Source organism: Papio anubis, chromosome 19 (genome assembly GCF_008728515.1).
Source record: "Papio anubis isolate 15944 chromosome 19, Panubis1.0, whole genome shotgun sequence".
Classification (NCBI taxonomy): Eukaryota; Metazoa; Chordata; class Mammalia; order Primates; family Cercopithecidae; genus Papio; species Papio anubis.
Window position 1 is genome coordinate 28,205,924 of NC_044994.1, and position 20,342 is coordinate 28,226,265.

The 20,342-nt window shown below is 40.8% G+C and overlaps 1 protein-coding gene and 2 pseudogenes across 3 annotated transcripts in view; all 3 read left to right on the forward strand.

Moving 5' to 3' along the window:
- The window catches only part of MOCOS (molybdenum cofactor sulfurase), a 61,383-nt gene extending 50,840 nt beyond the window's left edge, over positions 1-10,543 (forward strand). For 2 of the 3 annotated variants that reach the window (XM_031658794.1, XM_031658792.1), the window contains 2 exons: positions 5,140-5,244; positions 6,938-7,133. In XM_031658794.1, coding sequence (XP_031514654.1) covers positions 5,140-5,244; positions 6,938-7,090 — 258 coding nt within the window. In that variant the 3' untranslated portion in view covers positions 7,091-7,133. Of the gene's footprint in view, positions 1-5,139; positions 5,245-6,937 lie in introns of all 3 variants that reach the window. The other variant, XM_031658791.1, reaches the window with a different exon arrangement.
- On the forward strand, positions 2,853-2,973 carry LOC116271570 (annotated as a pseudogene).
- Positions 10,544-10,839: 296 nt separating the features above from the next.
- LOC101014148 lies at positions 10,840-12,781 on the forward strand (annotated as a pseudogene).
- The last annotated feature ends 7,561 nt before the right edge of the window (positions 12,782-20,342 follow it).

Consider the following 20,342-nt stretch of genomic DNA (forward strand, 5'->3'; position numbering starts at 1 on the left):
GACTGAGATTACTCTCAGAAACTTATCTGGCAACAGTAGCACCTGTGCCTCTCCAGATATCTGGAGACATAAATACAAGGAAGACTCTTTAAGGAACCTTCCTGAGATGACTTAGCAGGCTTTGCTTTCTTTAGGTCGCCTTTCTTAACAGACCGCAACTAGTAAAAATCAAAATATGCATGCCCTTTGACTCAATAATTTCACTTGTAGAAATCTATCCCATAGAAATGCTAATACAAGTATTAAAATAAGTATAAAAATACTTTTACCAACCTGAGCAGCATAGCAAGACTCCGTCTCTACACACACACACACAAAAGAAAAATTAGCCAGGCGTGGTGTTGTGCACCTGTGGTCTCAGCTCCTTGAGGTGGGAGGATTGCTTAAGCCCAGAAGCTCAAGCCCGTAGTGAGTCAAGATTGCCCCACTGTACTCTAGCCTGGGTCTCAGAGCAAGATCCTGTCAGTCAGTTAATCAGTCAATCAATCATACCTATACACATTAGTCCAGTGCAAGCATTGAAGAGCATAAGATGTGGTTAATACTGCACCTTTCTTTTCTCTTCTTTTTTTTTTTTTTGAAACAGGGTCTTACTCTGTTGTCCAGGGTAGAGTACAGTGGTGCAATCTTGGCTCATTGCAACCTCTGCCTCCTAGGTTCAAGCAATCCTCCTGCCTCAGCCTCCTGAGTAGCTAGGACTACAGGTGTGTGCCACCACACCTGGCTAAATTTTTTATTTTTGGTAGAGACAGGGTTTCACCACATTGGCCAGACTAGTTTAAACCTCCTGGGCTCAAGTGACCCGCTGGCCTCAGCCTCCCAGTATTGGGATTATAGGCATGGGCCACCACGCCTGGCACTACTGTACCTTTCAAGAAAGTAAATGCTTGGCTGGGCACAGTGGCTCACACGTGAAATCCCAGTGCTTTAGGAGGCCAAGGAAGGAGGATCACTTGAGCTCACGAGTTTGAGACCAGCCTGAGCAAAATAGCAAGACCTCATCTCTACTGAATAAAAAAAATTAGCCGGGCATGGTGGTACGTTCCTGTGGTCTCAGCTACTCAGGAGGCTGAGGTGGGAGGATTGCTTGAGCCTGGGAAATGAAGGCTGCAGTGAGCTATGATGAAGCCACTGCCCTCCAGCCTGGGTGACAGAGTAAGACCCTGTCTCCAAAAAAAAAAAAAAAAAGCAAATGCTCAAAAGATGTTTGTTGATGATAATACTCAGTGCTGAAGCAAGCACATCTCTTTTGGAAAACAAAATTTTTTTTTTTGGAAAACAATTTTTTACTGGGTATGTCAAGTCATAAATATTTTTTATTCCTGTTGGCCTATACTACAAAAAAAAAAAAAAAAAAAACAGGAAAGAGAGTTATGTGAATTAGGCCTTTATTGCAAAATTATTGATCACAGGAAAGCATTAGAAACTATTCACATGGCTTCAAAGGAGAAGAACTAGGTGTTTCAACCCATGGAATGCCAGGCCATCCATTGTGAAAATTGCAAAATGCAAGGATGAGGTGGCTCTCCATGTCCTGGTGTGGAAGGATGTCCTTACATATTGCAGAGTAATTCAAAAAGAATTCCAAGTGGGTTCTGAGATCCCAGCAAGTCTGTTTACACAGGTGCACATACATACACAGTTGTGTGCAGTTACATGCCACAGTCTGGGATGGTCTGGGATGGCTTGGGACAATCTGGGATATCCTGGGATGGTCTGTAGCCACATGAGCAGCACCTGCCTCTATGGATGGGGAGAAGGGGACCACTGCTGCTGAGTGCTTTCTCTTTTAATTCTTCAAGCTTCTGTATTGTTTGACTTGCTTTTTAATGAATATATATGCGAGTAAACAAGTTTTTAAAATACTAGTTGCTAAGAATACCAGAAAAGAAGCTTTAAAATGATGATGTTTTAAGAAATTGTTTTCTTTGCATTGGTGTTTGAAAATAGTGTTTGTGGCCGGGTGCCGTGGCTCATGCCTATAATCCCAGCACTTTGGGAGACTGAGATGGGCAGACCACCTGAGGTCAGGAGTTTGACACCAGCCTGACTAACATGGTGAAACTCCGTCTTTACTAAAAATATGAAAATCAGGCGGGTATGGTGGCTGGCACCTGTAATCCCACTTACTCAGGAGGCTGAGGTAGGAGAATTGCTAGAACACGGGAGGTGGAGGTTGTAGGGAACTGCCTGGGTGACAAGAGTGAAACTCTAGTCTGGGCGACAACAGTGAAACTCCATCTCAAAAATAAAAAAAAAGTAAAAGAAAATAGTGTCTGGAAAATGCCCTTTCTTCTGCTAGTTTGAGAACCTGTTCTAAGAGGGTCTTTCATTGAAGTGACAGGATTTTTACAGAAGGTGTTGCCTGTCGGGTGGCTGCTAGAGCCTGGGGCTGGTGTGAGCTTCAGGGCCCTGGCCTCCTTTCTGCAGGAGCTGGGCCTATGCATCAGCTGTTTTCTAGGCGAAGAGATAAGAGGGTGCAGGAAACGAAGAGCCACACTGGCTCCTCGAGGGCACAGCTTTGTGGTGCTACAAAAGCCTCGTTCCACTGCAGGGATCCTTGTGTATAACAGAGATAGTTTCCACTCTTGAGCACGACCAAGTGCCAGGCCTGGGCTTGAGTCCCTGTATCCCTGTTATAGTTCTCACCAAATACAGCCAAGGATCTAGACAAGGAAATGAGATCTGGAGAGGACACAGGTTTGCCAAGTCCTTGGTAGAGCTCCTTTCCAGCATGTTCTGGGTGCTTATGTGGCTTGGGAATCTTGACTTTGGTACCACAGGGAGCCTATATTTCCACTGGTTTAGTACCCAGTGCCAGAATGTGAGCATCAACCTGAAAAAAAAATTAGACCTTTGTACAGTGCCAGTATCAGAGCCAATGAGGTTTATCTGAGGTGTGATTATTGCTAATTGAAAACTTTTCCCAATTAAAAACAAAAACAAGATAAATTTTAAAAAACACACCAGAGAAAATAATCTCCTAAGGTGATGAATTTATTCAGGAGTAAGCAAAAAGGATTATAAACTAGGATGCATAGCTATGGCAAGCCACAGGTGCACCTGAAGAGGAGAGAGTAAGGGAAAGCTTTCATGGGCAAAAATAAGTTCATACAAGTTGCTTGAAAACATAATTTATTGGTTCCTGAGGCTCAAAGTCAGAATTGGCATCAGTTCATTGGTGGAGACGCTGTTACTAGGCAAATGTTCCTTCAAGAACGTCTTATCTGAACTGCAGTCCTAAAGAATGTCTAGTGATAAATCCGGTCTAGAACTATGTGCATACATGCAAGACATGGATCCTGAAAAGCATGAGATGCATGAAGGACACGGAGGAATTTCTTGTGGGATTATTTTAGAAAGTCCTTGACAGTCGTTATCTCAGAAATGCAAGCATGAACCTCCCGCCTTCGTGCCATCCTGGCTCCAATTTCTTTGGGTCTGATGAGTGATTTCATCCTGGTATCTGCAACTTTCACACCAGTAACAGGAACAGGCTAAGACACATCCAGATTAGGTGAGTGTTTCTAATTTCATGCATAATTTGTCTTTACCCATGAGTGAGCTGAGGAGAAAATGGTTATAAGAAAATCAAGTGCCGGGCGCAGTGGCGCAAGCCTGTAATCCCAGCACTTTGGGAGGCCGAGACGGGCGGATCACGAGGTCAGGAAATCGAGACCATCCTGGCTAACACGGTGAAACCCCGTTTCTACTAAACAAATACAAAAATATAGGCGGGCGCCTGTAGTCCCAGCTACTCCGGAGGCTGAGGCAGCGTAAACTCGGGAGGCGGAACTTGCAGTGAGCTGAGATGCGGCCACTGCACTCCAGCCTGGGCGACAGAGCAAGTTTCCGTCTCAAAAAAAAAAAAAAAAAAAAAAAAGAAAATCAAGTACCTTTGCACTTTTTACATGTGCAATAAAAGAAGTGTCTCAGTATTGCTGAGCTGCATACTTTCTTATGTTTATATTATGGGGGATTTTAAGCTCCACCAGACAGTATGACCTGTGTTAAGAAACTGTAACAATGTGTTTTAAGTATTGTGTATGTGTGGAATGCAGGTCTGGGTACATATGGATATATATATATGTGTGTGTATATATATATGCATACAGATATGTATATTAAAATAATTTTTTTCCTACTTATTACAGTTATAAAAACATATCCCCATTTTATGTAAAGGTTTTTATAGATTCCTTTTAATACCTGCATGATATAATTTTAATGCCTGCGCCATATACATCATATATGTGTAGCATGATTTACTTAATCATTTCTCTCCACCATATGATGTTAACAAGTTTATGATGTTAACAAGTTTTTCCTATTATGAATAATGTGAGGATAAATCTTTGTACACGACTGTGGTTGGGCTTCTGATTCCTTTCTTAGGTTGGATTCCTAGACATGAAGTTGCTGGGTCAGAGGGCATTGACACATGAAAGTTCTCTCTGATGACCTTCTCACAGGGGCCAGCACTGGCTCTGCGACCTCCTCCTCCTCCTCCTCCTCCTCCTCCTCCTCTTCTTTCTTCTTTCTTCTTCTTTCTTGCTCTGTTGCCCAGGCTGGAATGCAGTGGTGTGATCTTGGTTCACTGCTACCTCCGCCTCCCGGGTTCAAGTGATTCTCCTTCCTCAGCCTCCTGAGTAGCTGGGATTACAGGTATGCATCACCACTCTGGGTAATTTTTGTATTTTTAGTAGGGACAGTGTTATGCCATGTTGGCCAGGCTTGTCCTAAACTCCTGGCCTCAAGTGATCGGTCTGCCTCCGCCTCTTGAAGTGTTGGGATTACAGGTGTGAGCCACTGTGCCCGGCTTCCTGTGACTTTTCTCTTTTTCCAATTTGTCTTCTCAGTCACTGAGTGTTTTTCTTCCTCAGATCCATTGTTCAACATTTCCTGAGAACGCTCAAGATTCTCAGTCCCTCTTTTCTTTCTCTGCAAAGCCCTTAAGCAGTGGTCTTTTAGCTGACAAACAAAGGCAGATGCTTCCCCAGCAGAGATGGTGAACAGGTGCTGCTGCGTTCTGGCTCTCCGTAATTAGGGGACTAGGCATTTCTGTGTGCTTCCTGCCTCTGAGGTGCAAGGCTCTGGTCACTTTTGTGGCAATGCTGTGTTTTCCTTCTCACCTGCCAGGTTGTGGGGCCTTGTCACAGATGCCAGATGATTTGCATCGACCAGCAAACTGGGCAACGAAACCAGCACGTTTTCCAAAAACTTTCTGAGAGTCGTGAAACAAAGGTAAGCGTGATTGCAAAATATGACACCTGGTTTCCAATCCTCGTGTTATGAATACCAGAACTATGTTCATAATAATGCAGAGTTATTTTTTTAATTGGGGGATTTGCTGCCCACCCAAAGCTGCTGGGCTGCCATTAACCTATCCTTGTTTGTAGTTTCATTTTATTTTTCCTTTCCATCCAAGTTCTCACTTATTTTTTATTTTACTACATGTGTTTTTATTCTTTCCAATCTTGTTGAAGAGATATGGAGTACAAAAACAAAAACAAAAACAAAAAAACACCAAGTAAAGTAATTCTATTGTCTTGATCATTAGTTTCTTTACCACAGAGAGCTCATGAAGAGTAAAGTGCCTTACTGTGAATAAGGTAGCTGCATAGAACGAGTCAGTACATTTCATTAAACTGGAAATGCATTCATTAAGCCTGGAAATTCATTTTCTTGAGGGTTAAAACAACAAAGTGTTATGCATTCCAGATTATAAAAACTGAACTTCCCATGTGTTGATTCTTTAGAAAGATTTATTTTCAGGCTTATACTTTCTGTTAGGACTTTTTGTTTACAAAGAATTCCAGGAAGCCAAGTAAAGCAGTCAGGCTACATAGAGCGATTCTTGAAAATTAACAGAAATAATGCAAACACTATATCTACTTCCAATAATAAGCTGGCAAGTTAATTCATGGTAAAATGTGTTACGTTGTTTCCTGTGTTTCTTCAAAGCCAGGGTTTTGTTTCACAGTATAGAGATTTGATTTATGTAAGTTTTCTTACCAATATGGGATAGAAATGGCCTGCAGAGTAGTGCATTTGACTGTTACAGCAGCATGTCTGTCAATGCAGGCTGTGTCTTCTGGGTGGGTACCTTGAGCCTGCACCATGCAGGTTGCCAGGAGAAGAAAGAAGAAAGCACAAATATAATACTAAGGTCCATGAAAATAGTGTTTCTTACCATCACTGCAGTTTTCATGTGCATGAACCTTTTATTTTAAATTTTGAAATATTCTTAGATTTACGGAACAGTTGCAGTGAGAGTGCAGAGGCTGCACCCTTCACCCACATTTGCACAAGTCATAAGGAATTGCCCAATAGCCTAGCCTGGGGCCTGGAACATGAGGGTGTCCAACAGATGTTATCACAGGAACTAACAGATCGGAGAGCACGTCAGGTCCTCCAAAGGGTCCTGAGTGGCTCACTTGCATTGATGGTTAACACTGAGCAGACTTACCTACTCTTCATTTTGGACCTTCCATCCTTATTCAGGAGAATTTGATAAAATGAACTCATATCATTCTTTCTCAAGGAAAATGCAGAGTTTTGCCACTGTCTTCCCAAAAGCCTTTTATATCAGGCAGCAAACAGGAAATGGGCCTGGTGGTGGTCACGAGCTGAGAGTAGGAAGAAGGTCCTTCTGCAGGAAGTTCTGGGCATGTGGGACAGAGATGTGGCCAGCAAGAAAGAGGTGTGGGGCGACCATAGGGAAAGGACACCTTAGGATGAGAATCTTTGGGGTCTAAAGTTAGGATTCTTTTAATGTCCCACTGCATTCTACTATGTAACAGATAAGACTTATCAAGTCTCAGTATATGTCTTTAAAGATCTGACTTGATTTTAATTAAACATTAATATTGACAAAGTTATTTTAACTGCTAAAATAATCTAGCCTCTTTTGTTGTTGTTGCTGTTTTGTTCGCAGGTGAACTTTGGCATGTACCTGATGCATACATCATTGGATTTATCCTCTCCATGTTTCCTGTCTGTAGGATCTCAGGTGCTCCCTGTGTTGAAAGAGAATGTGGAAGGTCATGATTTACCTGCATCTGAGAAACACCAGGACGTTACCTCCTAAAAAAAAAAAAATAGCACACATTAAAGTTTCTCTTTTACAGTGATCTCTATTATTGTTAAGATCTGCAACTTGGTTCAGTAGAACTTGATGTTTTGAATAAGGAGAGCTCTTTCTTTAGAGGCAGGGAATGCTCTCACCTGCTTCCTTCTGCCTTTGACTTCTCACCCTGCACATTTGCACTGGCTCTGCTCAGGAGAACAGTTCTGAGGCCTTGGGAATGAATGCTGCACCCACGTCCGGTGAGGCTCCCATAGGTATTTAAAGTATAATCAGATGAAATTTTTAATGAAGTTCACTGGGAAGATTGAACTTACTCCAGGTCCCCTATTTTGCCATTTTCTCACATTGTTACTTTGTCTTTAGAGAGCATCTTTGGATCTCTCCAACCCCTTTGTAGTGAGGAAGGGATTCTATGCCCAGTGATCCTGGGTATGAGAAGGTGCTCCTCTCCTCCTCCTCCTCCCACACATGATGGTGTGGGTTTGTACTCACACCAGGGCCCAGAGGGTGACTTGTGACCACATTCCTTGGGGGGAGTTTCTACTAGGATATTTATATTCTGAGCAAAGGTGCAGACCCGCAATTCCTTTCCTCTTGCTTCCCAACCCTGGCCTTCATCCTTGCCCCCCACTGAGTTGATGCACTGAGGATGGCTTGTGAGCCTGAAGTTACACTCAGTGATGGCTGTGCTTATGCAGGTGGTCATCCTCCCCTCTATAAGCCCACAGGGTGGTGTTGGTCCATCTACCTGAGAGCTTCCAAATCCCATCGAGGGAGAAACTTTGGCATTCAGGAATCCTGTCTGTATCATCTTTGACCACTGCTCCTGCAGCCTCCAGATGAAAATGTCCAGTGAGGAAAGCTCATCTCTAATGAAGTTACCCATCCCACCGAGTTTCTAAGAAGTTTCTCCCTGTGCTGAGCTTGCGTGTGCCTTATGTGCTTCCCCATGACTTCCAGCCTGAGGTCCTTACCCTGTCCTCTGGAGCAATGCAGAGTGAGTATATCCACTCCACATCCATTCTGCTGGCGTCCTTCTGAAGCCTGCTGTCCATGTGTGAACCCAGTCCCTTCATCATCTTCCACCTGGATAGTTGTATTTTTCCAGTCACTTCTCCCCCAAATGCCTGCCCACTATGACCCACTGCATCTTCTGAAAGCCTGTGCCACCCCATCTCTCCTGCTGTTCAGCTGGAAAGCAGGCTCAGGCTTCCTTAACTTATCTGTTCAGAGCCTGTGGGATTCAGGGTCAGTTTGTTTCATTATCACATTTGTAGAACTTTGTGTTGTTCCCAGCACGAGGTGGGATTTGAAAGATGAGGTGTACTCTGTTTGCAAGGATTGTTGAGATGGAGCCTAATGATTGCACACACATGTGCTGTGAAGAGTTAAGGGTAAAAAGTACAACTCTGACTCAGTGGTTCCTGAGATCAGTGAAAGAAGAGGCAAATGAAGTTAAGTGGGGGTGGGGTGGGGTTTATTGTTTTGAACTGTTTATTAAAAACACAACCTCTTGGAAGACTCAGCACTGCCGCATCATGCAAGTGGGCTTGTCCTCATCAGCTAACTGATAGGAGAACAATGCCCTAAAGTAATGGATTTATCCATCTGCTCAGGCCAGTTTCATGCAGGGGAAACTTCCCAGATGGCACATTGCCTCATTTCCAAAACCTTCTGCTGACACATGCATCACATTAATTATGACGGAAAACAAGTAAGAAGACATGTTCTACAAAAATTAGGTCACTTGTCCAGGTGCGGTGGCTCATGCCTGTAATCCCAGCACTTTGGGAGGCTGAGGTGGGTGGATCTCAGGGTCAGGAGATCGAGACCATCCTGGCTAACACGGTGAAACCCCGTCTCTACTAAAATACAAAAAAATTAGCTGGGCATGGTGGCACGCGCCTGTAGTCCCAGTTACTTGGGAGGCTGAGGCAGGGGAATCGCTTGAACCCGGGAGGCAGAGGTTGCAGTGAACAGAGATTGTGTCACTGCACACCTGCCTGACAACAGAGCAAGACTCTGTCTCGAAAAAAAAAAAAAAAGGTCGCTTTTGTCACCAAGAATATTTTTTTCTTATCCACATCTATGTCACCTTTTGCAGTAGATACTTTCATGACTAATTTCAGGCTTTTTGTTTTTTTTGAGACAGGGTCTTGCTCTGTTGCTCTGTCACCCAGGTTGGAGTGCAGTGGTGTGATCACAGATCACTGCAGCCTTGACCTCTTGGGCTCCAGTGATCTTCCTGCCTCAGCCTCCCAAGTAGCTGGGACTACAGGCACACACCACCACATCCAGCTAATTTTTTTTTTTTGGTAGAGATGGCGTCTCACTTTGTTGCCCAGGCTAGTTTTGAATTCCTGGGCTCAAGCCATCCTCCCGCCTCAGCCTCCCAAAGTTCTGGGATTACAAATGTGAGCCACTGTGCCCAGCTTTTGATTTCAGACATTGTAACGCGGATCCTCTCCTTTACAACACTATTATTTGGTTATCTACTTATAATTACTGATTTCACATTAGTCTGTTTTCACTAGATTGTAAGCTCCATGGGGACAAGCCCTGTGCCAGCATGTCTCTGGTGTCGGCAGACAATACTCGAAATCTGTTGACAGACTGATTTTATTTAAAGCTGGCCCTTTTTTAAACATTGATTGATTGAATATTAAGTGTATGTATTTTATTAATTTAAAATTCATTTTAAATGCATTTTGTCTTTAGCATCTAATTTCAAAATTTCTTGTATGAAGTTTCAGCTAAAAATGTACTTTGTGTATTCTGTAGAGTAGCTTCATATTCAGAGTTTATGGACATTTATGATTTTATGTCCACTCCTTGATTCTTATCTCCTGGAGTTCAGCCTTATGTGCTTCTCAAAGTGTATAAAAAAATCAAAGACAGTGTCATGTCCCTTGAATTTAATTCTAACACCAAACCTCCAGGAGTCACAAAAAGTCCTTTTCTAAAAAAAACATGTGGTGAGAACAGACAACAACTTGTCTTTCTGGACATTCTTTAGCCAGAACAGAGGTTTTCTTTCGCATAGTTTGGTGAGCATCACGAATCCTTTAAGGAGGGCGGCAGTGCTGACTTCTCCCCATTGAGAGTCAGCCTCATCCCCTCCTCAGCCTTGTGGATGGAGGACAGGCAGTGATTATTTTCTCATGTTGAAAGATGTCCGCTTCTCCTTCTCTTTCAGTGAAAAGTTGCTTTTTTTATTCAATATGTACTTGAACAGATTCTAGAGTTTCAGAAACAAAAGAAACAGAACCAACGTTTATAGATCTCACTATAGAGGCATCACTAATTGGGGAAAGACAGACTAGATAATAGTCAGATGTGATATAGTATGTTTAAGCTATAGGATGGCAGGTGCATGAGTTTTGGTTGTATTATTCTTTATTTTTTGTATGACTTATGACATTCATGATAATTAAAAAGTTTTTGAACAATTCATCTCAATTTTCTTTTCTCTTTTCAAAAAGCAAACATAGGCCAGGTGTGGTGGCTCACGCCTGTAATCCCAGGACTTTGGGAGGCCAAGGTGGGTGGATCACTTGAGGTCAGGAGTTCGAGACCAGCCTTGCCAACATGGTAAAACCCCATCTCTACTAAAAATACAAAAATTAACCAGGCATGATGATGGCACTAGTAATCCCAGCTACTCAGGAGGCTGAGGCAGGAGAATTACTTGAACCTGGGAAGTGGAGGTAGAAGTAAATAGAGATCCTGCCACTGCACAGTAGCCTGGGTGACGGAGTGAGACTCCATCTCAAAAAAATAAATAAAACTTTAAAAAAAATGAAATAAAAATTTAGAGCAAACATTGAGCAAGAAAAGGTGCCAGTCTGCTGAGGTACCATCTCTGTCCTTGTAACTAAGCCAAAGGCAGGTGGATGAGAGAAGGGAATTGCACTTAGGCTGAAAGATTCGTTATGTTGGTAGCAGGTGGTGTTGTCTGGAACTTATGAATTGCATTTTCCTTTTAGCTTTTGCAGAAAGCAAGCTATTTTTTTCTCTTATTACAGCTACTATATTTTGAGTTATTCTCACCTTTATTCCATTTTTTAAATATGGGCCTGCAAAAGTATATCTAGTACTATAACAATATATTTTTTCCTCTAAATTTTTATTTTTTAATTGTTGTGGGTATGTAGTAGGTTTATATATTATTGGGAGTATAACAACACCTTAATAGGGAGAAACAATATTTAAGTGGAGGGAAAATATGTATACAATACACAGAGTGGGGTCACGTGATACCATTCTAGGCATTTTGTCAGAGGTGGACCTAAAATTTGAATCTGAGCATGCTGGTATCTTCAAAAGGGGGAAACGTACAGCCACCAAATTCACAATTTCCAGATGATTAAAGCAAACATGTTTGCTCAGGGCAAGTGGTGCTCAGGTTTGAGAGAAAGTTGTCTTCATAAAGAGAATACTATAAAACTTCCATTCCTGGGGCGGCCTTAGCACCTGCACAGTGGGAGCAGCCAGCCAGCCTCCCCAGCCAGCTCGCTGAGAATGGGTGGGCCAGCCCAGTGGCGCCATGATCCTCCTACCATGTAACTCCCACAGTAACTAGCTGCTCTACACCAGCTGCTCTACAGCCAGGACCACGGCTGCCTTGCTTGTGGGATGGAAAACGGATTCTGAGTCTATAACACCAATCCATTAAAAGAAAAAGGGAAACAAAAATTTCTAGGAGGAAGAGTTGGTCATAATGAAATGTTATTTTGCTGCAACTATTTAGCTTTAGTTGTTGGTGGAAAAAAGCCAAAATACCTTCCCAACAAAGTGATGATCTGAGATGACTGAAAAAGGAAACTGTTAATGAAATAGAATTTGCTACAGAAATCAAGGCAGTTAAATTGCAGCAAGATAGAATTTGTGGTTGTTTTGGACTCCATGATTAAGGTGTTCACACTCACACAGAACCCCCATCAGTTGTACATCTTTGAAACCTCCTGTAACCCTAAAGGCTGCTGTGTCCTCTGTCCTAATAGCAACAACTCTCTTCTGGCCTTGCCAGGCAGGCACACAGGCCACGTGCGGCTCGTGGAGCAGGCCAGCACAGAGAAGCCACCTGTGGACATTCCCGCTCCCGAGGGCATCCTGAGCTGCATCACACTTAACCTGCAGGGAAAAGAATTGCAACCACACCCGAAAGGGGGACGCTTATAAGAATATTTGATACTTCATCAGGACATTTAATCCAGGAGCTATGAAGAGGATCTCAAGCAGCTAATGTTTTCTGCATTAGCTTCAATCAAGATGTGTCCTTCATTTGCATATCCAGTGACCACAGCACAGTGTACATTTTTGCAGCTGAGGACCCAGAAAGGAATGAACAGTCCAACTTGGTATCAGCTAGTTTCCTTCCAAAATCCTTTAGTTCCAAAGGGGTTTCTCCAAGTTTCAGGTTCCCTTGGGCTCTCCATGCATTTGGGCCCTTGGAGCAGAGCCAGATGCAGTCACTGTGATTTGTGCAGACAGTGGCTACTACAAATTCCTATTCAACCCTAGAAGGGAATGCATCCCAGACATCTATGCACAGTTTCTAGAAATGATCTATGACAAGCTGTGATTCCTCAACCATGAGTGCAACAGCACACAACACTCATTTTCCCTGAGACCCCTGGGGTTGGTGCCAGTGCCCCATGGGACTCTTGGGTCATGGGCTGGCAGGGCTGCCCAGTGACCTTGGTCTGAAACCATACGTGGTTGTCTGCTTTCCTAAGAAGGACTTCCATTTTTGGTATTAAAGAGAGAATCCTCATCAAAGCACTGCAGACACTCAGTGGCTCTGACCAGACCATGCTGACTGCCTGGCTGTCCCCGTTAGTTCAGCTGGGACTGACAGGGCTTGCATACAAACCTGGGGACTGGGTTGAGAGGATGAACAAATTCAAGTTTGTTTTTGCAACAGACTCCGTTTTTACTGAGTCTACAGTGGGGAAATGAACAAGTGCGTAAATGTTAGTTCTTGCATTATAAGCAGATCACTTGAGGTCAGCAGTTTAAGACCAGCCTGGCCAACATGGTGAAACCCTGTTTCTACTAAAATACAAAAGTTAGCCAGGTGTGGTGGCGGGCACCTGTAATCCCAGCTACTAAGGAGGCTGATGCAGGAGAATAGCTTGAATCCGGGAGGCAGAGGTTGCAGTGAGCCGAGATCGTGCCACCCAGCCTGGGCAACAGAGTGAGACTCCGTCTCAAACAAACAAACAAACAAACACACATAAAACAAATGTTGAAATGAAGAAATTAAATAAGTAATTAAAGACACAAGAAAAGAACATGATGTTAGGCAAGTTGAAAGAGTATCAAAGCTAACATGAAATAAAACATTAATGATTGAATTTCAACACTTGGACTGGGAGCTTCAGTTGAGACACATCTGAAGAGGGATCTGGAAAACAGATCTAAAGAGGACGTCCAGAAGGCATGGAGGAGACAAAGAAAGGGAATGAAAAGCGGGAGACTCGACCAGGACTAACTGTTCAAATCAATCCCAGAGGGAGAAAATAGAGAAAACAGGGCAAAGATAACATTCGAATTTTTAAGAATTAAGGAAAATCATGAATTCTTAACTTTAGGAAACACAGTCCTGAGCACGATACATAAAAATAAATCCATGATAGGCACAGTGTAATGCAACCATAGAAACCCAAAAGACAAAGATAGAATCTGAAGTCGCAGCCACAGCAAAGAGATAAATTCCTACAAAGCAACAATAGACTAGAAGACAGAACATTGACTCTGTCCAAAGTGCTGAGAGAAAAATCACAGTCCTAGGGTTTTCTGCTCAGTGAAGCTAAGCTATCAATTAGACAAGAACAAGGGGAAAATACATATTTTCTTTTCTTTTCTTTCTTTTTTCTTCTTTCTTTCTTTCTTTCTTTCTTTCTTTCTTTCTTTCTTTCTTTCTTTCTTTCTTTCTTTCTTTCTTTCTTTCTTTCCTTCCTTCCTTCCTTCCTTCCTTCCTTCCTTCCTTCCTTCCTTCTTTCTTTCTTTCTTTTTTTGAGGGAGAGAGGTTCTCACTCTGTCACTCAGGCTGGAGTGCAGTGGTGTGATCTCAGCTCACTGCAACCTCCACCTCCAGGGTTCAAGCAATTCTTCCACCTCAGCCTCCCAAGTAGCTGGGTTTACAGGCGTGCACCAAGACTCCTGTATATTTTGGTAGAGATGGGGTTTCACCATGTTGGCCAGGCCAGTCTTGAACTCCTGACCTCAAGTGATCTGCCTGCCTCTGCCTCCCAAAGTGCTGGGATTACAGGCATGAGCCACCGAACCAGGCCAAGACTCTCAAAAACTGAGATAGTTTACCCAAAATAGATCTTCTCTGAAAGAACTTCTAAAGTTTGTAATTCAGGGAGAAGAAAGTTGAACTTAGAATCAAGGACTGATAAGGAAAGAGAAATAATGAGTAAAGAAATAGATAGAAGAGTAATTGTAAAAATACAGAATGATAGTAACACTAATGACTAATTGAAGAGTAAAGAAAAAGAATCAAATTATCAAAAAGTAATGTTTTGTCATTGGTCATGCTAAAGAATTTTAAAGTTCTTAGAAGGAGGGTGAGAGTAATACAGCAGCAGTAACAATAACTACAATTAATTTAAAAGCCTACTCTATGCATGGCATGGTCTTAAGCCTTTTTATGTAATTAACTAATTCCCCAGAACAGCCCTGTGAGTTTGATATTATTATCATCACTATTTTACCCAAGGGGAAAACTGGCCCTCAGGAGGCCAAAAGTGACTTCCCAAGGGACACAGTGGGGTGTGGCTGAGTTGTGATTCAAACTGGCACAGTCAGGTTCTGAGCAGGTCTTCCTAACCATGGCAATGTTAGATTGATATTTGTTAAGAAGTGGGTCAGCATTTTATAAGAAGCATTAAAAGAACAGAAACAGAGTTTATAGTTTCTAAATCAATTGAGCAAAAATGGAATTAAAAATACTTGATCCTGTTGGGCATGGTGGCTCATGCCTGTAATCCCAGCACTTTGGGAGGCGGAGGCAGGCAGATCACTTGAGGTCAGGAGTTCAAGACTGGCCTGGCCAACATGGTGAAATCCCGTCTCTACTAAAAATACAAAATTAGCCGGGCATGGTGGCACATGCCTGTAATCCCAGCTACTAGGGAGGCTGAGGCAGGAGATTCGCTTGAACCTGGGAGGTGGAGGTTATGGTGAGCCGAGATTGTGCCATTGCACTCCAGCCTGGGCAACAAGAGCAAAACTCCATCACAAAAAAAAAAAAAAAAAAAACAAAAAAACAACTTGATCCTGTCAAAAGAAGACAGGAAGAGAAAAAATCATAGAAAGCACAGTAAATAAAAATAATCATATGGAAGATATAAATCCAAGTATATTAGTAATATCAACAAATGTAAGCAACTAATGGTATGTTTTGACCCCTCAAAGCATTATGGTTAAATTGAATATAAAAAAATCCATATGCTGCAGAAAGGAGACAAACCAAGGAAGCAAAAAAGATGAAAGTAAAAGAATGGAAAAAGATGTTCCAGGCAAATACTAATCAAAAGAAAGCTGGTATAGGTACATTAGAACCAATGATATTTTAATTATTACCTGTTTAATATTTGGCTTTAAGGCAAAAATCACGTTTAGGGATAAAGTCACCACATAATGATAAAGGGTTAAATTCTCCAGGAACACACAACAGTTTAAACCAATAGGAACATAATACTAGAGTCTTAAGACCCATGCAACAATGAAACCAAACATGACTGAATTATAAGAAGAAATTGAGAAATCCACAATTATGATGGGAAAGTTCTCTCCGTGAACAATAAATAAATTAGACAAAATTTAGTAAGGCCATGATACAGCTGAAGAACACAAGTGGTAAAGGAATCTTCATGTAGTGAATACACATAAATTCCTTAACCAAACAGTGAGCAAATACGTATTTTTACGTGGAATATTTGTGAAAATTGACCATGTGTTACCTAGACCTAGGGCAAATTTCAAAGAATAGGTATCATACAGACCACATTCTCTGACTACAACAAATTCAAATTATAAATCAAAAATAACAACTAGGATACATATATAAAATATTTTAAAAACACTTTAGCTCATAAGTGAAAGAAAATCATAGAAGTTAGAAAACATTTAGGATATACCAATATTAAAATATACATAAAAATTTGCAAATTAAGCTAAAATAATACAAAGAACAAGTGTTATATCCTAAAATACTTATATAAGGAGAAACCTAAAAACTTCATCTTAAAAAGTTAGAGAAATTATAGCAAAATAAATTCTGAGAAAATGGAAGAAGAAACTAACAGAAAACAAATTAATGAAACATAGAACAAAAGGACAGTAAACGTAATTTAAAATCCTAAAAAATACTACAAATCTCTGGCAAGAAAAAGCACAGACATTATTAGGACTAAAAAAGGAAACATACAACAAATTCAGCCTAAATTTTTAAAAATTGTAAGAAAGACTTCTAAATTTTCATGTTCTTCAAAACAAACTCTCAAGAGACATAAAGCAAAATGGGAAGAACATTCTAATCCAACTGGAAACTAAGGTTAAAAAAATAATAGGAAGAGCTAAGAAGAGAAATAAACAATTCTATAATCACAAGAGGGAAATTTGAATACATCTTTTTCAGTTATCAACAGAAACAGCCTTCAAAAAATTAGTAAAACTATAAAAGATTTGAGCAATGTGTTTAACAAATGTGGCTTAGTAAACATATACAGAATGCTGAAGTATGGTATTGTTGTTACTATTCTGATAAAAATGTTTAGTATATCCAAGTTGCTCTTGATGGATCACACATTGCTGCACTGCTAGCAGTTACACATGGCTCTATGTACAAATCTTCAATGGCTGGATCACACTTGAGAACAAAATAGGACTGAATGAAGTGGGTAGCAAATGCTGACTTGCCCCTGACACCTCTTTCAATCTCTTGTCCACGTCCTTGGAATGTTGCTTAGCCCACACTAGCCCACAGAACTTCAATTCCTAGGTCCAGCTCCAGATGTGTGCCTGGCAGACTGATAGAGAGTAATCAGGTGAACCTCCAAAACAGCGAGTTCACTTAGGGGTACCACTGCACCAGAAGCTGGTCAGGGTTCTCTGAGGGATAGAGATATGTGGTATCTGGCTGGAACATATGGTGGTAGCTAGTGAGGGGCTCTCTCCTCAGCACCTGCTCCCTCTTAATATCTTTGGATTTAATTTACTGCTGTTGTTGTTGTTGTTGTTTTACTAACTTTTGGAATGAATGCTTAATTAATTTATTCTCATTTTTCCTAATATATTCTTACAAGGCTATACATTTTCTTTTAAGTACTATTTTGGCTTGAGCTCACAGATTTTGATACATAGTATTTTTGTTACCATTCTGATAAAAATGTTTTCTAATATTCCATTGTGATTTTGTCTTTTATACACAGGTTATTTAAAAGTGTGTTTTTATTCATTTCCAAACATATGGGGTTTCTCTAGGTACTTTTTGGTTATTTCTAGTTTAGTGGCATTATAGTCAGAATACACACTTTGTATGATTTCAATTGTTGAAATTTGTTGAAACTTGCTTTATGGCCCTGTCCAAAAAAAATGGTTCATGGTTTATGGTCATCATAAAAATGGTAAATTTTTTTTTTTTTTTTTTTTTTTTTTTTTTTTTTTTTTTTTTTTTTTTGAGAAAGCGTCTCTCTTTGTCGCCCAGGCTGGAGTGTGGTGGCGCTATCTCCGCTCACTGCAAGCTCCACCTCCGGGTTCATGAAAAATGGTCAATTTTTAGAGATACTCTGTGTGCTTGAAAAGAATGTGTATTGTGTAGATATCTTTGCTTTCTTCCTGATTTTAGGAATACGGCTTTCAATCTTTCACCATTTTGTATGATTTAGCTATAAGGTTTTTGTAGGTGCATTTTATGAGGTTGAGAAAGTTGCCTTCTTATTCCTAGGCTGCTGATAACTTTTATTATGGATGGATTTGAATTTTGTTAAATGGTTTTACTGTATCAATTGATATGATCATGTGATTTTTCTTCTGTGGTTATTATGGTGGACTGTATTGATTGGTTTCCAAATATTGAAATAGTCTTGCTAGTCCTGGATGAACTCCATTGATCCTGATATTTTATTTTTTTCATATATTCCTGTGTTTGATTGCTAATATTTTGTTGAGGATCTAAGCTCATGAGTGATACTGGTCTGTAATTTTCTTTTCTTGCACTGTCTTTGTCTGGTTGCTAAAATCTCTAAATACAATGTGTATTTGTCTTATTAGTATTTTACTTTCTGCCGCATCAGTTTTTGCTTCACGTGTTTTGGAGCTATGTTATTTGGTGCATTTGCCCCTAAGATTGCTATGGCTTCTTGATGAACTTATTCCTTTATTGATGTGTAATATTCTTTGTCCTTAGAAATTTTCTTTGCTCTTCAGTCCAATTTAATATTCATATAGCCATTTCTGAGGATTATGAGCTCCTCTCACTTATGAACATAAATTCGGAAATTCTTTAAGAAGTAGCAAACTTACTTCAGTAATATCTGCAAAGATTATGTTGTATTAATTTCAAGGATGCCAAGGTTTAATTTTAGAAAACAAGAGATTAAAGGAGCAAATCAAATTGTCTCAGTAAATGAAGAGAACAATTTTGATAGAAATTCAACATTCACTTGTAATTAAACACATCTTTTAGCAAGTAGAAGAAATAATAGTGTAAATAATACTCACTGCTCTAACAAGCAAAGCAAAAATCTCCATGGCTTACTGGTGGTAGTGATGGAGGCAGTGAGCATGGTGGTACCATCTGTGGTGCGATGCCTGGCAGAGCCTATAGTGTTGTTTACCTTGGAGTAGCTATGCAATCTCCGAAGCTGATTCTTTGGCTCTCTGGGGAGTCTACAAGTTACACAATGTCCTTTATTACACATATTTTCTGCTTAGTTTTGTGAGAATTAGTTTCTATTGTTTCCAACTAAGAATTCTGACTGATAGAAAATGTGGTGCCTGATGTGTAGCACATCAGTGAATAGTAAGGACCCAAATGTTTCAAATTGGAAGGTTGATAACCTTTATTATATTGTGGCAAAGTATTTACCAAACTGTTGCCTGTCGTCTTTTGAGACATTGGCCATATGCCAACCATATGGCATGTGTTAGAAGAAACACAGAAAAAAAATCACAGCACTGGGGCTCGTTTTTGCAGAGTTCAGCAAAGTTCTAAAGAAGAGAAATAAACTCAGGCTCGGGCTAGGAGGGGACTACATCAAAATCATGGCCATCACATAATTAGTTAAGAACTCTTAAATAATTAAGGTACACCTTTGGGCTTCTAGAAAATTTTAAATGTGTAGTACCATAAAAGCCCGATGTGCTCAATTCTTGTCAATAATTCCTCATTAGATTTGTTGTGTGAATAAATAGAATGGACAAAAATTAAAACCTTCCATTTATTTTTGAAAGATCTGTATTAGCAAAAGCACCACCAGTCTGGACTAAAGGGGACTGATTATTCAAGATATAAAAAAACTTCTAAGCTTCTGACTTCATATGAAAAGAGAGAAAAGAGATAAGGCTATTCAGCCACCAAAAAGTGCACATTCTCAAAAGTGCCCTTTTCAGAAGGGCACTTTAGAAGGACATAACTCAAGGAGTGTTATGGAGAAGAAAAGACCTTTCAGAGGATGGATCTAAGAGTCACCGAGAACAATGAACTGATGCAGAAATATAAGCTTATTGTGGGAAAAGTAAAAATAGAGATGAGCAAAAAGAAATAACCTCTCATCCTACCACCCTATCAGAGACGCATTTAACCCTGAATGCTTTGGTGAATAGGATTCCAGACTTTCCCCTGTGCCACCAATAACTCATGCCCTTCTGTGTAGCTTCTGTTAATGCTCCTGTGACTCTGTTCTTTGCTGTGAGCCACATGTGGTGGCTCTCCAGGATTCTTGAAAACAACTCAGCCCTGGGCTTTCTGAGCAGCTTATTGGGAGTTTAGAACACCTTTTATCGTCCCTTTGAGATCTTGGCTGGATGCCACCCTTGGCTCCTCTTGGCTCACTACCCTCCTCTCCTGGCCTTCTTCACCAGCTCTGGTTAATGAAACTTGATGGATCATAGTGCCGAGCACTGTGCTTGGTGCTGGGGGCACAAAGATGCATTTTACATAGTCCCTGCTCTTAAGGAGCTGACTGAGGATCTAGTGGGTAGAACCAATGTATAAGCAGAAACCACTAAAATAATC